The sequence below is a fragment of the Nothoprocta perdicaria genome, unplaced genomic scaffold (genome assembly GCF_003342845.1).
Source record: "Nothoprocta perdicaria isolate Ctin4 unplaced genomic scaffold, notPer1 scaffold_0, whole genome shotgun sequence".
NCBI classification, from domain to species: Eukaryota; Metazoa; Chordata; class Aves; order Tinamiformes; family Tinamidae; genus Nothoprocta; species Nothoprocta perdicaria.
The window spans coordinates 3,806,572-3,825,783 of record NW_020454092.1 but is presented as its reverse complement, the minus strand read 5'-3'; the positions used below and the strand labels follow the sequence as shown (position 1 = coordinate 3,825,783).

At 38.3% G+C, this 19,212-nt stretch overlaps 1 protein-coding gene across 1 annotated transcript in view; it reads right to left on the bottom strand.

Moving 5' to 3' along the window:
• Positions 1-16,705, bottom strand: part of IFIH1 (interferon induced with helicase C domain 1) — a 24,453-nt gene extending 7,748 nt beyond the window's left edge. Inside the window, exons 1-8 of the mRNA XM_026051769.1 lie at positions 16,247-16,705; positions 14,267-14,423; positions 12,322-12,498; positions 8,309-8,392; positions 4,754-4,974; positions 3,710-3,920; positions 1,866-2,083; positions 348-464 (exon numbers count right to left, since the gene is read on the bottom strand). Of these exons, the coding sequence (XP_025907554.1) occupies positions 348-464; positions 1,866-2,083; positions 3,710-3,920; positions 4,754-4,974; positions 8,309-8,392; positions 12,322-12,498; positions 14,267-14,423; positions 16,247-16,690 (1,629 nt within the window). The 5' untranslated portion in view covers positions 16,691-16,705. The remainder of the gene's footprint in view (positions 1-347; positions 465-1,865; positions 2,084-3,709; positions 3,921-4,753; positions 4,975-8,308; positions 8,393-12,321; positions 12,499-14,266; positions 14,424-16,246) is intronic.
• Positions 16,706-19,212: the final 2,507 nt, after the last annotated feature.

Sequence of the window (19,212 nt, the reverse complement as noted above, 5' to 3'; positions counted from 1 at the left end):
AAAAAAAAAAAAAAAAAAAAAAAAAAGCATTCAGAGTCAGAAAACAAGTAATTTGGAACATCTTGAGAATTACCCTGCAAACATAACACATTTAGTGAATATAAGGGCACCCCAGTACAAGCACTTCAACTACCAAAATTAAAGATGAACATGAAAAAAAATAGTTTATAACTTCGTTAATACTTGTCCTTTTAAAGGAATGCAATGAATACACACATATATCCAAATCAGTACTATGTATCACAATAAATTTATTAAAAAAAAGTACATTAGGCAAAGTTTTTCATATCGTACAAGCCTTTAAAGGCTAGCATAATTTTAATGCTGATTAGTGTGACAAAACATACCCTTCTTTTGTCATCTGCAATCACAGTCTTCTTATATGGTTCCTTCACCTGATTCCTCAGTTGGGAAACATGCTCTTCAACAGTCATGATCCTACATGCATCAAGATTGGCACAGATCTGAGACAAAACAGAGTATTATATACTTTCATTTTAACATTTAATGATGACATTTGAAGGTTAATGCTTTGTTTAACTATTTATTCTACATAAAAACTAAATTAAAGCAATATAGTATTTTTTTTCAAATATTTATTTTAAAATTAGTTTACTTTCTTCCTACAAAATAGTATGCAGGCCATATCAGCATGAGAAAGGCAAAGACTTAAACAAGAACTTGAAAAAAAATGAACAAGCTACTACCTAGGCTAAAAGTAATCCTTACACATTGGAAAAAAAATGTGCAGATTAGGCTGTAAAACAGCCTATGATAACTCAATCAAACAGAATAGTGAAACAGAATAAATGTAATACGAGGGAATAACTGCAGAATTAAGAGCTACACTTGAAAGCAGAATTTAATTTGAAAATGTCTTTTGGTGAAAGTGATGAAGAAACTTTCTGTGCTAACTTTTCTTAATGAAGTTTTATGAATATAAAACAAAGGAGGAAGTCTGACAGGCATCCTTTTTGACATTTCCACTAGTAGTTATATATTTGAGCTTTTACTCATTCAGCTTACATTTAATCATTAGGATTTCAAAGCAGATGGAAAGGAATTCTGATTTTCCCACTGCCAAAAAGCTATTTTCTGATAATATCTCACAATTCTGCCTACTTCAAAACATCCTAATAGCTTCTTTGAGGCCTCACCTATTCAATTTCATAGTCTGGTGCAATTTGCTAGTCGAAAGTTTTTCCTGCAGTACTGGACTAAACTATGTTTTGTATCACCAATATTTGCATCACCATTGGATTTTATGTAAAATACTTTGGGATTCATAGCTGTATGTGTAGTATAGAATTTAACCAATTAGCCCCTGCCTGTTGTTTATACAACTACACACTTCTCCCATCTATATCAGTATCTATTAACTGCTGGAAATAAACATATTTTAACGCTATCTGCACTTCAAACATAGTTTCTGTTTTTTAAGTATTCCGCTTAGAATTTCTGGATTTTTTTGGATAAACATTGTAGCTCAGCTTAACAGTTTTAGATATATATAAATATATATAGATATATGCAAAATCTTTAGAATTTAGGAATACTCAAGTCTATAGCAATTCAGCAACAGAAAAAAAAAACTCATCCTTTTGTGAAGTTATGGCCTCTGATCTTGAGATCTTTTTTCAAGTTTCAATATTTTTATTTCCCTATGCATGTAAGTAACCTTTATGCATACAAGAATTTCCATAAACTTGTAGCAGGCCATTCTACTGAATGACTATGAGCCAAATGTCACATAGGCATGAAAAAAATCAGATGATAAGTTTGGAGCCTAACACTAACTCTAATACAGGTTTTACTTGAATAAAACAGTATTTCTTTGGTGACTAGTACTTTTAAGTGCTATTTACTTTCAGAATATGTTCTACAGCTTTCATACTGGATGTTGCACCTCCTACACCAGGTGAGGCTGTAAGTCCCAGAATCTGAGGCTGTGGAATGAGAGAGTTGTTTTCTTTTGCCAGCTTCCTATTCTTCATCTTTTCTTTTAAGTAACGTCGCATTATATTGTTGTAGACACCTTCCTTTTGAGTGTGATGACATTCATCAATAATGATAAGAGAAAAATCTGGAAACAAAAAATGTAAATATTAAATGATTATTTTTCTTTCAGATGTTAGATTTGTGTAAATAAGTCTTCTTATACTGTTGAAGAAATCCATCCAGTCAATTTTTTTTGAGTCTTCCTGTGCTAGGAAACTTGCAGTACTAGAGAAAGGAGGAAAGAGAAGCATGTATATTTATGGACTATGGAATCCTTGTTGCACTCTGGATGTGTTTAGTTTTTTCACTTCATGTAGGATGGAAAGCTTTTTCATTTCTGCAGAATTTAATAGTGTAAAGAATTTCAGACAGATATTTTTAATAACCAGTGGTACAAACATATCGTAGTTTACTCAGTCATATCTTTCATCATCGTTTCTATAACTGCATCTAGCAAAATACATGCCATTTTTCTGGGAGAACATGTAACACATTAGAAGCCACTCTGACATGGCTCAACATTTTTCATGTTGAAAAGTTTGTCTTGATCAAAATATGCTTTTTTTTATAGCAAACCAGAAAGTTCCTCCCTATCCCTGACCAATTAGAGGGTTTTATATTACTTTATGATGTATAAGTGGAAGGAACAAACAAACGGTGAGGGCACTACCCATCATCTCTGTTTAGTCAGATCATATTTACAGTATGCATATGCAGTACTAGTACAATCAGAAAAGGAAAATTGAGATTTGGACTTGTTTTACATCTCTCAAACATAAAAAATCTTCTCCATCTATTTACATTTGCAGACAGTGGGATATATTTTAAGGCTTGAAAGACTCACAAACATTTCTCGGTTTCTCTAGCAGCAAAGTTGGTTTATGCAGTTTCCCCTTACCCCTAGCTGGCCAGTCATTCTCAGTGTTGTAATTCCCTGCTCTTTCAATCTGTCATAAAGCTGTTAGTGGAAGTGGCTAAAGTGGATCACTTGAATATTCTGGGTTATACTCTTTCCCACCTCTTCATTTTCTTTTCCTAAACCAGACAATTTCAGGGGTCTTGTTTACACATTAGCCTGCTTAAATTGCTGCCGTAATACAAATCAGTTCACAGCCTTTTTATTTTGGGAAAACAATTTTACATCTCATCTCATCTCTTTGCCCCAACTTCCTTTATCTGCTGATGGAGATTGTTAAAGTTAGCTACTTAGAGAGATACAGTGAGAAGTAATGCTATCTATGTAAGTAAAAGAATAAGAGCTTAAGGAATGTAACTTTTGTAACAGACTGGTTCCTATCTTGTATTCCATTATATTTCTCAAATTGATGACTACATTTGAATTTTAACCATTTTTAAATAACATATCCTCTCTACAACTTTTATGTGAAATACCTCTATGTTCACTTCTTAAGCAAGCCTGGAAACAGGAATCATTACAGCTGTATCTGCAAAAGATTTTGCTTAAGCTAGATAAAAGGGGGATCATAACCAATATTTAGTACAAATAAACTGCAAGAGTCTAATCTGGCTTGAAAGTTTTGCCTACTCATTGACCAAGGTCTATTTTTGATTCTCATAGTCCAGTTTGCATTTATAAAACTGGTCAGTGAAGAAGTTTTAACTATTGAATCCCACACATTTTTACTCTGCAGTTTTCCAGAGCAGTCATACTTTTAGTCCCTCTGTAAAAAATCCAGAGGGAAAAACTTGCCTGATAAGAGGACACCCTCTTCCTCTTCCTCAGCTGCATTTGACAGCGAGTTCTCCAGGATCTGCGCTGTGCTGATAATGACATCGTATTGCTTGATGACCTCAGGAAATGAGATTTTCAGCTGAGTATCACCACTTAAACCAATAACCTGATACCAGTGCTTCAAGAATGGCTGAAACTCCTTTCGTAAATGCTGTTCCACCAATGGTACCTAAAGAAGTTTCCATGTAATTTAAACCAGAGATTATATATGGTTAAAAATACATGCCTACTTGTCAGAGACACTGTTAGGTGAACATATATTCTCTATACAATGTAATTAGAAAAAAAAAAAAAAAGATAAAAAGTAAACACAACCTTATTTACTGCAAGGTATGACTGAACAAACAAAATGCCTCCAAATACTAAAAATCCCCAAGCCAATCCCCTTAAAAAGTGACTGCAGATCTACAAAAACTTTGCCCCCAAAACTTTGGCTTAACTGGGCCTTAGAAAGAACACACGATGCTCTGCTCCCTAACTGAGGTTATAACACGCTATCAATTTTATTCTTATAGGAAGATCTGAATATTTTTCTATCACTCAAATTTATATTTTAAAATTACAATAGAAAAAGGTTAATTTAGATGCCCTGAATGTAACTATAAACATTACAGTCATTACCAGAAAATCTGACAGAATATTCCTAGGTCTCTAATGCTCACTGGGTGGCCTTCATTACCAAATACAAACACACAGTGTGAAAAACAGATTTTGATTTCTTCAAATACTATTTTAGTTTTATTCATCCTAACAAGGAATCGTACTTTTTTCAATGATGTAGTTATTAGGCGACATTTTGATTCCAACTGGATTCAGATAAATTAAAATCATTCATGTTTGCATCAATATAAAGGAGATGACAGTCCAAAGGCATTTGCCATACTTTTATACATACCCGCAATCTGGACCACCTGAGAAACCTATTTGTATTCATTTTAAAAATTCTATATTAACAGTATGGGAGACTTGAAAAATATCCTTTTGTTTAACGGACCAACATACCTTATTAACAAGTACTATAACTTTTCCAGGCTCTGATGCTTTTCTCTTCCTATCCAAATGATCTTTGGTAATGTAAACAGCCACTCTAGTTTTACCACTGCCTGTAGGGAGACATATTATAATATTCTCCCCATTCAGTGCTGGTTTTGCAACTTCCATCTGGTAATCTCTCAGGATCAGTTCTGGCCCAGGTGAAGCTCTGCTCTCCTCTTCATCTTCATCTGACAGTATAGACAAACATAAATATCAAGTAGGAGGCATAAAAAATTCAGAGTATTGAACAAATAGCAAAGAGAAAAACAACAATTTACTATGAAAAGTATCTTCTGAGTAAAGGGAAACGGGGCAATACTAGTTAGGCAATGCTGTTCTGTGGAGTTCTGCAACTCCAGATCAGTACTGCTAACATACAGCGACCTACCATGGTAGGAAGAGTAAGCCACAGTAAGTCTTTGCCTACCTTTTGTTGTCATGTGTATTATTATGTGTAAACTTAAATGACACAGTTCAGTAACACTGGGAGTCACAAAGGTTGGGTTTGGAGTCACAGTATTTATGATCTAACCAATCTTACATGGCCTTCTCTTTCATTGGTACTGAAATTTATTTGGTTGCAAGTGTGCTACCTTCTTAAATATTCCACAGAGGAAGAAAAAAAGATGGAGGCACAGAAATAAAAGGAGATAGGGACCATTTAAAAATTGATGAAGGGAGTTATGAAGTTCAAGTAGATAAGAAAATTCAATTGCCCATACAAGACAGAGCTCACCCTGCTGAATGTACGATACCCATTCATGGCAGACTTTGCTGCTCATGCATAATGCAGCCTGAGCTGCTCACTAAAAAGCCATTTGCATTGGCCACCTGAAGGCCAAAACCTTCCATCTATCATTTAAAATGCAATGGCAGGGAGTTCAGATCCAGTGCCTGCAGGTGAAGCAGGTAACATTCAGATGTTAAACGTGCTGATAAATGATGCCATTATTTCAAGCAGCGAGAAAAGAACATCAGGTTTCTGAATTTCAGTGTTTGTAGGAAGCCAGAAAGTATATACCAGAATGTAACAAAAATTGACTTCATTTTTCCCCTTCTACAGATATGTTTAAATTCACCTCAAAACATTAACTGTCAGCAATGACAATGAGAGACAAATTCTACCAGACTAAGAAGTAAAAAAACCTATGATCTTACTTCCTGGTGAGATCATTAAATGAAGAATCATGGGGTTTTATTAGCACTGATACATTATACACAAAATAAGTGTATTTTTCTAGTATCCCTTATTCCATTAAATAAAACTAAACTAACAGAAAGTAATGAACCTTGAGAAAATACTGCTGATGGAAACATCCGAATGCCATTCTTAAGTGTTTTTTGCTTGTTTTGCCTTTTAGTGTGGGTGTAATACTACCTGGAACACAGGGAAAAATCACGGCAGAGAGTACCTGCCCTTACTTATCTGACTTCTACTACTCTCTTCTGAGGAAGAACATTGTTTGCTTTCTGCTTGACTAAATCCAATAGTTCAATCATACTGAAACTAGCACTTTATCATCCGTTTGCTTAAATCTTAGTATCTTAACATCCTCAACTAACTGTCCAGTCCTAAAAAATATTTAACTTTACTCTCCCCTAGTTTCCTTGACCCCTGTTTAGATAAAGGCTAATACAGGAATCTTTACTCAGGATATGATTCCATTAAATAATTTTCATAATGCATGATATTACTTCAGGAAAGTCATCTGCTTCTCTACAAAATTCATATGAAATTTGATAGGCTGCTCCAGACTAAGAAAATCATGAGAATTATTCTTCTATTATTCTAATTCCAATTTCTTTTTCTGTAAATGTAAAATAATCTCTGTTCAAAAAAAAAAGACTAAATCCATATATTTCTGTGCATTAGAATCCAAATCATGTGAGCGCATTAAGCTACTACCTATACATATATTTAATAAACAGCCTTACTGCAAAATTTGAAATCAACATCCATAAATTTCACAACATTTACCTGTACCTCCTTCATCGCTATTCTAATACTTGCTCTCACTGACAATAAAAAGCATGAACGTTTTTAAAACATGATTTAACTTACTGTTTTTAAAACCCATGTGTAAGCAGAACATATTGCAAGTAATCATAAAAAAACCCTACTCTGCAGCACTCATGTAACTTTAGTGACTTATCTTTTCTATGGAACTTCAGTACTGTTGCTTAATGGGAGTTTTTTCAATGACCTTAATTATCAGGCTGTTATGTATTTGTGTTACCAGGTATCTGCAGTCTATACCAGTCTGACCAACCGACTCACTGTGACTATACACAGAATAGAGAAGTTCCTCTGCCCTCACATCTCATGCGACTCAGTGAGGAAGTGATCTTAACAAGACTGGTAAGTCACTTTGGGTGTCACAGAAGTGACAAGCACATTCCTCAGAGCCAACAATGTCTATAGCAAAACACTATCTGCAGGAAGGCAATTTAGATTCAAGATATTCTGAATTTTCTGTGTATTTGCAAAATGCATACACTTTAATATCAAACAAGACTGAAACTACTTTAAACCTTTTATCACTACATTGGCTCTACCGATCAAATAACCATATTAGCAGAGCTGGACTATGTGGTACTCAGATTGTGCCTAGCCCCAACACGAGACACAGTCCTAGAACAAACTTTATTAAGGCTAGATTCCAAAAGGAAATTTCTCTCCCTTGAATTTTGTGTAGTCAAATTGAATTCTGTGTAGTCAAACACTGAGCATGCTTAAACTCTCCACGGTAAACAGCTGAAAGTAGTTTGGCCTGAGGTCCAAGATTGAGAAGAGACAAAAGGGCAGGAAAAAATCTGTGATATCACTTAGACCAACAGTATTTGCTTGGGCCTAAATGTATCTATAATACAAAATAAAAGAGTTATTGTGTGAACCTGATCTGCTCTTCAGTTTAACACAACATTTTGTTTAAGTTAGGGATGTCAAAAAAAAAGATTTGCAAATGTCTTCAGACAGTGTTTCCAATTGATTAGGTTGCTGAACGCTTTCACATAGAGTACTAATAAATTCCTTAAGCCCCAAATGGATCTTCATAGGATTCTGCAAGTACCTTAGAAATACTTCTCCTCATTCTCAGATGCCTCTAAAGCACGGCCTATTCCCTCTCACTTCCCCTAGCAGGGGGTCAGGTACAGTCCAGCTCCTCTCTGAAAGGAGAAGCAGCCCTCGTAACACTGCAGTACTATGAATCTTCAGGGGATTGGACTAAATGACCACTTGAAGTCCCTTCTAACCTATATGATTATGTCATTCTGTGTCACTGATCCTTTGTAGGATGGTAATGTCTGGAGACCTATTCAGAGGATCCCAATGAATCAAGTCTTTTGCAGATGAGAGTTAAGTCCAGACTTACAAAAATGGCTTCTATTTTCCAATGAAGTAAGGGAAGTCTTGCACTTAAGAACTGCTGCTGGAGTTCAGAGGAAAATCTGTGATTTTTGTTCTTGCTTACCCTTGCAGAGCATATTTTGCAATTACTAAGTAAGAGAAGGGAAATGTACCCGAATCACTGGTTGTGCTGCTGCTCTGCCCCAGGTTTTCATTCACATTATTGATGCTTCCATCTCCTACAGGGACATCAGACTCTGAATGAAACACACAAACAAACAGAAACAGAAGACAACAGCATATATTAAAAAACATATCCAAATATAGCATAAATAGTTTTCTATACAAATAGAAAAAACCTAGATCTCTCTTTCCCTCTAAATAATTGCAAGTCTAATCCAAGTTGGGCAGCTTGCAGCCAGAGCCTGTTCCTGATGCAGCATTACATATTCTGCATTATTTCACCATGTTCTTTTACTATGTCAAGGAGTGTGAGCAGAAGGGAGGCAACTGTTCTGTACTACCTGCTATTATTACCAGCAAATTCATTTTTGAACCACAGTTGTGAGCCATCAGGCAAAAGCAATGCTGATAGGTGCTGGTAGCTTCAGCTTGATATCAGAAATAAGAAATGGCTGTAATTACAGTCCAAAAATAGGGAAAATGAGGGAAACGCAACCTGTCTTTAACTAGCTTTAATTACACCCAGGCATATATATATACACGTATATATCTTTAGGCAGTAATTACAGCTGTTTTAGTCCTCGGCCTCAGCCTGGGAGGGAAAAAGTTGCTGCTGATTCATAGGCTGAATGAAGAAAGATAAGTCAGAGGGTCTTTTAAAGAATTTGAGAAATACTCCACAGTGGAATGTTTTACACATGCTTTAAAGAGAGCCAGGTCCAGGCCTGACTTTTTTTCTTAGATAAAGATAAAACTGTGAACAATGTAATTTATTCTCTTACTGAAGAAAAATTAAAAATCTAAAACAGAGCAGTGCAAAGGCAGTTTCATGATTCAGTGTGGTCACACTGACTATGACCACCTGCACGATTCTTTCCAACCCTTTTTTTCTGCATATTTTCAGAAATGGATGGAAAGTCAAAAAAAAAAAAGGAAAGTGTGCAGTTCCATTGGATACATAGTGCTGTATGCATATTATAGGTAAATACTCTCCTTAACTCCCTTCAAGCCATTTAATCTATCTGTAATAGATTAAAATCAACATCAGAACTGTTGCTTTTTAAAAACAGGTTTCTAAAAAGTAGTAAGTGACAATTCCCAGGTAAATAAAAACACAAAAGGATCATTACATCTTTCAAGAGTTTTGCCAGTAAAAGCATAAACTGACGCTCATATTACACCCATGAGAAGACTTGGCTACAACCACGCAAATTCAGCATGTTGCAGATATTCCAATGTTAAGCTCTCCCTCTGCTGGACAGTAAATATGCTACACTATTTATTTATTTATTTTTCCTATCCCAACAATGCAATTTATATAGCCAAATTTTCAAAAGAAATCCTCAGATATTTTCATACCTGAAGAGACATAGCATTCTACTGGAAAATCTCTGCTCCAAAGAGACTCACCCTGTTCTGTGTGTCAGCTTATTTGTAGTATTCCCCATCAGAGCTCATACTGCTTATAGGAGAAAAACAATCAAAATAATACCATTTACCCCCCATTTACCCCTTCTAGCTCACCTGGGGCCTATGAAGCTTTTCCATGGCTTTTCCAGTGAATATCTCATTGTTGTCCATAGCCATATAACATACTGCCCTCAACAAATAATTCAAAGAGCTAAGCACACACTACCAATTGAAGTTCAGATCTAAAGATAACTTAAAATCACGTGGCTTTGCGAATGGCACATTCATGATTTCATGTGCTGCAATATTTTGATAAGTGGGACTGAATTAAGCCATCTGCAGTCAGAAGCTTTGACTGATGTCCTTGGAAGATGAATGGTTCAACACTGTGAACTCACAAACAAGTGGGACTGGGACAACTTAAACTAAATTCTACACCAAGCTACCTTAGCCGCTACTACAAGTTAGAGATTTGCTAACTTTTTTCTATTTGCTGGCATAATCAGTAATGTTATAGGACGTGTTATGATGGGAAGGGTTATTTAAAGGTTTCAAGCACCTACATTAGAAACCTAATCTCCTTCGTATCAATGCAATCAAGAGAAAAACACTTAAAAAATTACAGGGGAAAATTATAATTTATATAAATTGGACTCCTGATAGACTTTATCTAGCATATATTATATACATACATGCTACAACATATATATACTCTGCACATATATTAATTTTTATATATATATATATAGCATAATACGTTGTCCTGAGACACCATTGTCCTGACATCAAAAGAAAACATTACCAATTGTAACATGTTCAAAGACCTATGACAAGACACTAAGTAACGTTAGTGGGAATTCCAGGTGTGAAAATGACACTGACATCCCATTTTCACTTTCAAGTAATCCAGGTTGATAAGAAGGTGGAAATGAAGGTGGAAATAAATTAAAAGTCTATGCACTTATTATGTGATCTCCGATCTAAAATGACCTGCTGAAAGATATGAATGCAGCAGTGAGTGTGCTGCATGCTGCATTCTGGAATAACTTGAAAAGCAAAAAAAAGAAAAAAAAAAAAAAAAGTAAACCTTTCAAAAACTGTTAAGATAAAAAGGTTAATGCTATAAATTATTTTCACCAATTTCAGCAGTCTTCCCTTCCCATACTATTTGCACAAAGTAACACAGTGCTGTCCATAGAGACATTTTCCAGTCACTTTGCACTGACAATTTAATGGCAATAACCTATAGCGAATGGAATGCAAAGAACGTGGATCACTGTGCTTTTTAGTAACTCCTCCTTTTCTGACCATAGAATAAATTTTGAATCTAGTTTCAACAACTGTTTTTCTAATTGGAAGCATCAGATGCTACATTTAAGGTATTATTGAAAGCTCCATTTAATAATAAAAAAAAAATGTCGAGTGGTATCACCTTACATTTACCATGGGCAAATAATCTAACATTCATTTTCAGATTGTACAGGAACCAGCAGGGGGCAAAATACTCTTGAAAATCATGTCTCCATTTATAATGGGAAGAAAGGATAGAAATAGGGTACTTGAACTTCTTTTCTATGCGTAATTTTCTCACAGTATAATTACCTGTTTCACTCAGCTCCATTTTACGAAACAGGTCTTGACAAATAGAACTCCTACTTACGTAAAGTGTGATTTATATAGGTAACTCAGAAATTTTACTTAAATACTCCATTTCCGATCTTTGCAAACTCGCTGCTTTTATGTTGTTGTGTGTTTCTTTTTTTAATCTTTTTTTTGTATGTTCAGGTTATTTCTACTTTTCTCTTAGGCTAAACCATCTAATTCTACTTTGTCCTTATGACTCTACTGCCTACCCTGTATCATTGTATATAAATACTTATAAGTGTATATAAACACCTTTAGGGAGGCAGTGAGGAGGATGGGGCAAGCCTCTTTTCAGTGGTGGCCAGCAACGGGACTAGAGGAAATGGCCACAAACTAAAGCATGAAAAATTCCACAGGAACTTAAAAAAAAATTCTTAACAGCATGATAGAGGTCGGCAGAGCACTGGAACAGGTTGCCAAGAGAGACTGTGGAGTCTCCTTCTCTAGAGATCTCTAGAATCTGCTTGGACGCCATCCTGTGCCATGTGCTTTAGGTGACTCTGTGTGTGCAGGGGGGGTTGGATGAGATGATCTCTAAAGGTCCTTTCCAACCTTAAGGATTCTATGATTCTACTGCTTTTATACTTTGTCCCTGACTCACTCTGCCCCATCTATCCCAATAAATGAGTCGGGGAGGTTTTAGATGCAGGGTATATCACAGTAATCCCAAGGGATTTCAAGTGATTTGTCTGCTCCCCTCCGCCTAAATACATGGAGGGAAGGTGAGAATGCACTGCAAGCATGAGAATGCACTGCACCTCACACGTATATAAAGATATTCAATGCTTCCAAGAAAACAAGATTTGTGTTTTCCAGTCATTCCCTTCTCAACAGTGTTTCCATTTTTTTGAACAATATTGGAGCTAATGAGAAACAAGCTCTCAGGAACTTTCACTGAATTGCTTCCAGTTACTAAAATCTTCATGGTACCAAGCATTATTGGACGTACCTGAAACTGCAGAATTCTCTCCAAAAGAGCTTTCCAAAACACTGCTCTCACTGGCTGAATTATCATTCACATTTTCTTGCTGTTTGAAATCTTCCACTGCAGCATCTCCTGGTTGCCTTGTGACTTCTACTTCTTCATTTGTTCTGTTATTGATCCCATTTTCTCTATTTTCTACTCCTGGTAAATAAACACAAATGCATTATAAAATGCTTTCTTTTAGTGTACAGCACAGAAAACACAGAACTAACCTGAATTCATCATATATGCTCAAGTGAGGACATAATGACATGATGTACAATCTTGGTCTTTGATTTAAACATCACAGTTTGGATCAATGTTCTTGTAAATGTTTATAAATTAAAGTTGTTTGTCATTAATCTAATATTTGCTGTCACTGTGAAGATGTGAAAGTTGAAATAATGCACTAAATCATGCGTTGTATCTTAACTCCATCAGTCCTGTAAGTTCATAAGGGCAGAGCAGGGCTTTGTCTTAGGCTTTATTATTTGCCCATCTAATACAAAATTTGTGCTTTTTGAAAATGCTCTCCCTCCTTCCATTGCTTTGTCTAATTTCTAATATAGATATATATAAATGTGTAGTCTACTTCTGTTCTGAAGTTATTTTTATTAGAGGCATATAAAACCAGACTTCATTAGAGGCATATAAAACTAGACATAGTAGATATGCTCTACGTAATTTGTTCAACAAATTATAAATACTTCATAAAACTTGGGAAAATGGCATTCAGAGTTTTTCGAATTTGGATTCAACTACTGTACAATTAGCAACTAAATTTGAAGTAATTAATAGATTTTTTAATGGATGAATCAAGATTAGTTTTCTACAAAGCTCACACTATGTGTATGAGTCTGGCAATGACAACTTAATTTACTGTAACATCACTAGGGATCAAACTTGAGTTACAATACGGACCTACACTCTCCTCCTCACAACATACTCAATTAACCTCTTCTCAGTGTTTCCTGTCCTTGTATCATTGGACATTGCAATGATCTGTACATGTACAGGACTGTGTACCTACATTCTGGTAAGACTAACATGATTTACATTTTACATTTTAATCTGTACTATTCCTCTAAGGACTGCATTACCAAAGAATACAGGGAAGTCTCTGAATAAATATGTATGTTCAGCATTACGTCAAACAAATGAATTAAACTACTTAAGTTTTATCTGGTCTGCACTGCACAGATGATTCCAAAATCCAAATGTGGCTGCTGCTTATGCACGTGTGCCTGAAGAATCTGCTTGTTTCATGTGGAAGGGACACTTTCCCGCGCTTCTGATGCCAGTCTGAATGCAGAGTTCCACATGTAGTAACTAAAATTACACGGACATGGATGCCAAAAAGACATAGCTTTGATGAGCTTCTCAATCAAGCAAGAAGGACGAAGATACAAAATGGAACATCTGGTAAAAAACCTTAAGTCCCCAGAAATCTTAAAAGACATATGCTAAATAAGCATTTGGGGGCTGCTTGTGTCTTTCAAGTTTTAGAATCTAGGGAAGCAGCAGGATAATTTTATAACATAACAATCACTGTACAGCACCAAAAAGTACTAGCCAAAATTCAGTAGCTCTTTTACTTTCTTTTCAGTTCTATACATCATATGTCAATTATTCTATTATAATCATTTTTATACAGTGTTTCTAGGGACCTGTGACTATCTTATCCCATTATATGTATTTGTATTATTAAGGAAACATTAATCCTGAAGCTGAAGGAGAAATCTTGAAGAGGTTTACGTTTGTTCAAAATAATATTCAGAATATTTTAATTAATGATCAGAATATAATATTGAAAACAATTAGGTAACAAAGATAAGCATGTAATATGTATAGTGAGAATCCAGTACTATTTCCTCAGTCACAGTATTAGGAAAAAAATAAGTCATTAGTACTAGTGAAATAAGATTATTACCTGCTGTGTTTCCACTTAACTCATCTGCAAGGTCTTCATGTCGAGTTTCACGCAAGGCTCTCAAAAAGGGGGAGAACCAGTCCTTCTTCTGAACTATTCTTCTTAGCAGCTCCCTTGCACCTTCTCTATTCCCACGATTTTCAGCTGCAGTCTGGATCTGGTGAAAATAAAAACAACTTTGAGATACAGCTTTGTAATGATTCAGATAGTTACTAATAAGAGTATAAATATATGAAAACACTTCTCTGCCACCATTTAGGACATTGGTAAGGGTAGAAACATGATGTGACCCTGCCAGTAGTTTTACTCATCAGAAGTTTAATGTATTTTTGTCCAACCTCATGTTTATCACATTTAATTTCAGGTAAGATGCCTAAAACTTGGGATCTGCAATTTGAGAGAGAACAATGAACATAATGAACAACATACTAAACAGTGAGTATAATAACCATTTATTATTGTTATGAAATAATAGCCAGTTTATAATGATTTAGCAAATAGCCAACCATTACTAAATACATACTGAATTCATGCAGCTCATCAGACTGCAGGCTCAGTCTGATGCAGCAGCATACATGGAAATGGAACATTTTTCTTCTTGCACACTGACTTCATCATCACACTTACCACTTGAAGGTACTAAGGTACCCACTAAGCCTCTTCTAGAAGAGATATTGCCCTGAAAGCTGCTATGGAAAAGCATCACAAGGCCATCTTGAGCAGAATTAGACATGCCACCTCCCAAGGGAAGCAAAGAGATTGCCACAAAGCAAAGCAGCCTGGAGCAGGTGTTCAACCTGCGTGGTCAACCACCTCCATGATTCAGAAACATCCACCCTGATATGCAAGCAAAGGGGTTGGTTTGGCTGAACAGGGCTTAAAAGCCAAAATGAAGTGAATGGGAAATGGAAGTAGGATAAGGTAACCAAAAGAAGAAAATATAGAAGCACTGCTCAGGTATGCAGGGATGGCATTAAGGTCAAAACACTGGTGGAGTTTGAACAGGCAAGGATGTGAAGGCAAATAAAAAGCTTCAACACCAGCAGCACCAAAAGATGCTTGGAGAACATGTGGGAATATTCAGTAACGGGGCAGGTCACCTAGGGGCAAAGCCCCTGCCTCTGCCAGCTGCCTTATCCTGCTGACTGACTCCTGGCTCTCCTTGCCCTGGGGAGCATCAGGCCCCTGCTGCTCCCCAAGCCCCGACCTGGTGAACTGAGGCATATGGCTGTTGTTTAGCTCGGGAAGCATCAAACCACCTAAGAAGGTGAGGCAAAAACTCTGGGTGCAAATATGTAACCCTATTAGCATGCCATTTTCCCTTGGCCCTATGGCAGCTCTTACTGTCATTTGCTCTTGTAACACTAAGTTTCACAATACCCATTTCTTTTTGTTTTATTTGTTTCCAAGTTTTACATCAGTCTAGCCGTATCCTTCTTGGTCACATGGAGCAAACACTGGCAAATGTTTTCATACAGCAATGCTTATTCTTCTTGACAAAGTGGCTTTTCTTCTCAGCTTCCCTGTCCACTATCCACTTTTATATTCTTTTGTGAACCTCCAGCACAAGAAGACAGTGAAAGGGAGGCAGGTCTTGCTTAATTTTTACTACCCTGAGGTATGACTCAGGGGCCAGAAGACACCTTATGGTCTTCCTGGGCTGGGCTTGGTAGCAAAGTGATTAGTATCATCAAGAAGCACTGAGCAGGTTCCTTCCACTGAGGTGCTGCTGGTCTACACTGGCCCTCTGTTCAAGGTAACTTCTTCCCCTGGCTCTTAGCTGACATTCATCCTCCAGGCCCCCCACCAAAGAGTTTTCCATGGCATATTTAAAGAGCCCTGTTTCTCAGTTCCCCAGAGTCTGGGCTCTCGGCCTCCTTCATCACCCACCCTTCATTCCCGTGCTTACACCACCATTTACTGCAGCCGCTTGCTGCTGTGGGCGGCTGGTGTCCGCCGACACCTCCCAGGGCCACCTACCCGCTCCAGGTCCTCCTCGTGGAAGATGCGGAGCTGCAGGCACTTCTCGGCCACCTGCACGGCGCGCATGTTATCCACGAGCGCGCGGTGGAGCAGCTGCACGAGCTGCACGCACAGGTCGTGCTGGGCCTCCTCGCCGGGCGAGGGCAGCTGGCTCAGGCTGGGGTGCAGGTAGCTGGCGGCCAGGTGGCAGCCACCGCGCTCCAGCGCCTGCAGGAACTCGGGGAAGAGGCGGCGGGGCCTGCGCTCCAGGGCGCGCAGCAGCAGCTCGGCCGCCTCCCCCTCGCCGCGCTGCAGCGCCGCCGCCTCCACGCGCTCGCGCTCCTCGGCGCTCAGCGAGGGCAGGCAGTCGAGCACGGGCTGCACGCGGATGTTACGCCTCAGGCGCGCCCTGAAGCACGACACGAGGTAGAGGAAGGCCTCGGCGCGGCTCTCCTCCGACATGGCGCCCCGCAACTTGGCCCGCGCCTCCTCCCCTTGCGCTCGTGCCTGCCGCGTCGCGGTGTCACCGGCAGCGCCGCCAGCGCCCGCTTTTAGGCGTCCCCGCCCGGCGCTTTCGGTTTCCTTTCCGCGGCGGCGACGGGTCGGGCCGAGAGAGGCGGCTCCCTGCGGGAAACTGGAAGGGAAACTCCGACGGAGGCGGCGGTCCGTGAGCCGCCTTGCAGCTGCCAGCGCCGCCCGGCCCGTGCCGTCCGAGCCCGTTCTTCACGACATGGGAGCCCTTCTCCAGAGCTGCCTCTGAGCAGCCTAGGGGATGGCCAAGGTGGCAGCAATAGTAACATACCATGGATGGTCTGCGCCTGTCTGCCAGGTTTTTCCATTACTTTTTTTTTTTTTTTTTTTTTTTTTTTTTTTTTTTTTTTTTTGAATACCAGCCTCAAAAGGCTTTGCCCTGGTGTCCTCCCGGGTTTCTGGCGCACGTCTGTAGCTTGAGCCGCGTGAAGCTCCAGTGGGGCTGCAAGTCAACAGCAAGTGCCAGAAGTCCTCTCTCATGGACATTGAAAACTTTAAATCCTCCAACTATAAGAGGGTTTTAACTGAAATCAAGGGGGTTTATTTTAGAAGAGCAAGGGAAACAACAGACTTATGAAAGAAGCTGTGTGCTGCAGTGTGTGTATAGGACTGTACTGCAGACACGGTGACTAGCCTTGGCCTTGATTGATCAGAAAGAACAAGAGCAGCAGTTTGCTGTGGATCTGATCAGATTTTTTTGATATGGCCTTGCACCCAAAACTGAGCCTGAGGTTTTTAAGAATTTCCTGCCTTCTGATTTAAGACAGAAAAAAAAGCAAGCTTTAAATATATTGCCTGTTGTGATAAATCCTAATTATTAAACCTTTGAAACACAAACATTTCATATAATACCAGTTATTTTTATTGATTTTCAAAACCTAAGCACATATTATAATCACCCTCTTCCCCCACCCCCACAAAAATCTCAGTTGGTTTCTGAAGTAATTTGCCATTTCTCATAGTACACATATGATAAGAATCAAGACCACAGTATGAGCTGAATCAGAACAATACTTTTTGGTACCTAAATTGCCTAGATTCTTAAAATATTATGAATTCTAATTTATGTTTGAAAGGTGATGTTTGGAAAATTATGACGGTTGATATTAAGTAAAAGATTTTCTTTCCTGGAGTGCTATTGACAGCTGTAGTAAAAGCTCATGCATGACAGTATGCTGCAAGGAAAGCAAGAAACTAAACTTGTCCACCACATCATCACCTCCATAGTCCTAGGCTTTAAGCATCTTGATGTGTCCTGGTGGCCCATCTAGGATGTAGGACTCCCCCAGAGTTTCTCCTCTACCCTGTTCTCTGACGCTAGAAAAGCCAGGACCCGGTTACACCTCGAGGCCCATGAAGACCTCACTTTGCAAGGCCCAGATATACAGCCTGCGGTCTCTAGGTCCTTAATCCCTCATGCTCCAAGATGCTGATGCCCGGACTGGAGGGCAGCAGAACAAGTTTGCCTGCTCACACCCCTTGCTGTACAGTCATTTTAATGCCTGTTGACTGGTTCCTTTTTGGATGAATCACACAGTTAGGGTATGACTCAAGCCCTGGCAATGCCTCCCGTTAGGTCTGAAGAGTTTTTTTTTTTTTTTGTACTGGAAGTGATAAACACTGCTTTATAGATCTCATCACAGAGGAAAAGTTTGCTTTATAGATCTCATCACAGTGAATAGTGTTTGTAATTAATTTGCATTGATTTGGATTTTGATGCTGTCTAGATTTCATTCAGAGTAATACTAAAGAACAGATTCAGTTATAGAGGCATTACAGAAATACACACACCCTTGCTTATATAACCGTATTCTCATTGTTGGTTTTTGTTTCCTATCTTTTACGTCATTACAGTTTTACTTTCATTTTCTCCTTTTTTTTTTTCATAGGAGGTTTTCTTCTGGTCACTTGCAATCACTTTTTAATTACAGCTCTATGTACATTTCCTTTGGAAAACTTCTGAAAGAAGTTAAGAAGTTTCACCTTTTTTTTTTTCTTTCCCTTCCTTCACTTTGTCTCTAGCACATTATTTATTTGATGGATCTTTTCTGTCAAGCCCGAGGTCTGCAGGATATGGGTGCTGCCTGCACAGACAGGTTGGCAGTGTGTCCACCTTGTTTCCCACATTGACCTGTAGCTGTGGTCAATCAGGCCCTGTGTTATTTCAGTAGAAAAGCTTTACAAGCTGGAAGAGTTAATAGACATTAAAGGGAGGTTTGTAATTTGTTTGGATTTAGAGAAAGAAAATAACTCAGTGCGGCTTGGTGCTATTGCAGCTATTGCAAGGTTAACACACTGTGGCTGAGTTTGTACCCGTCCACCAAGGAAGCAACTACTCCCAGTTTCTTGCCCTCTTCTAGCTGAAGATGTTTGTTCCTCCTAACACAAGAGAACCTTCTTTGAGACCTTCTTCCCTTTCAGATTAGGCTGAAACCAGTCACGAGACTTGCGAG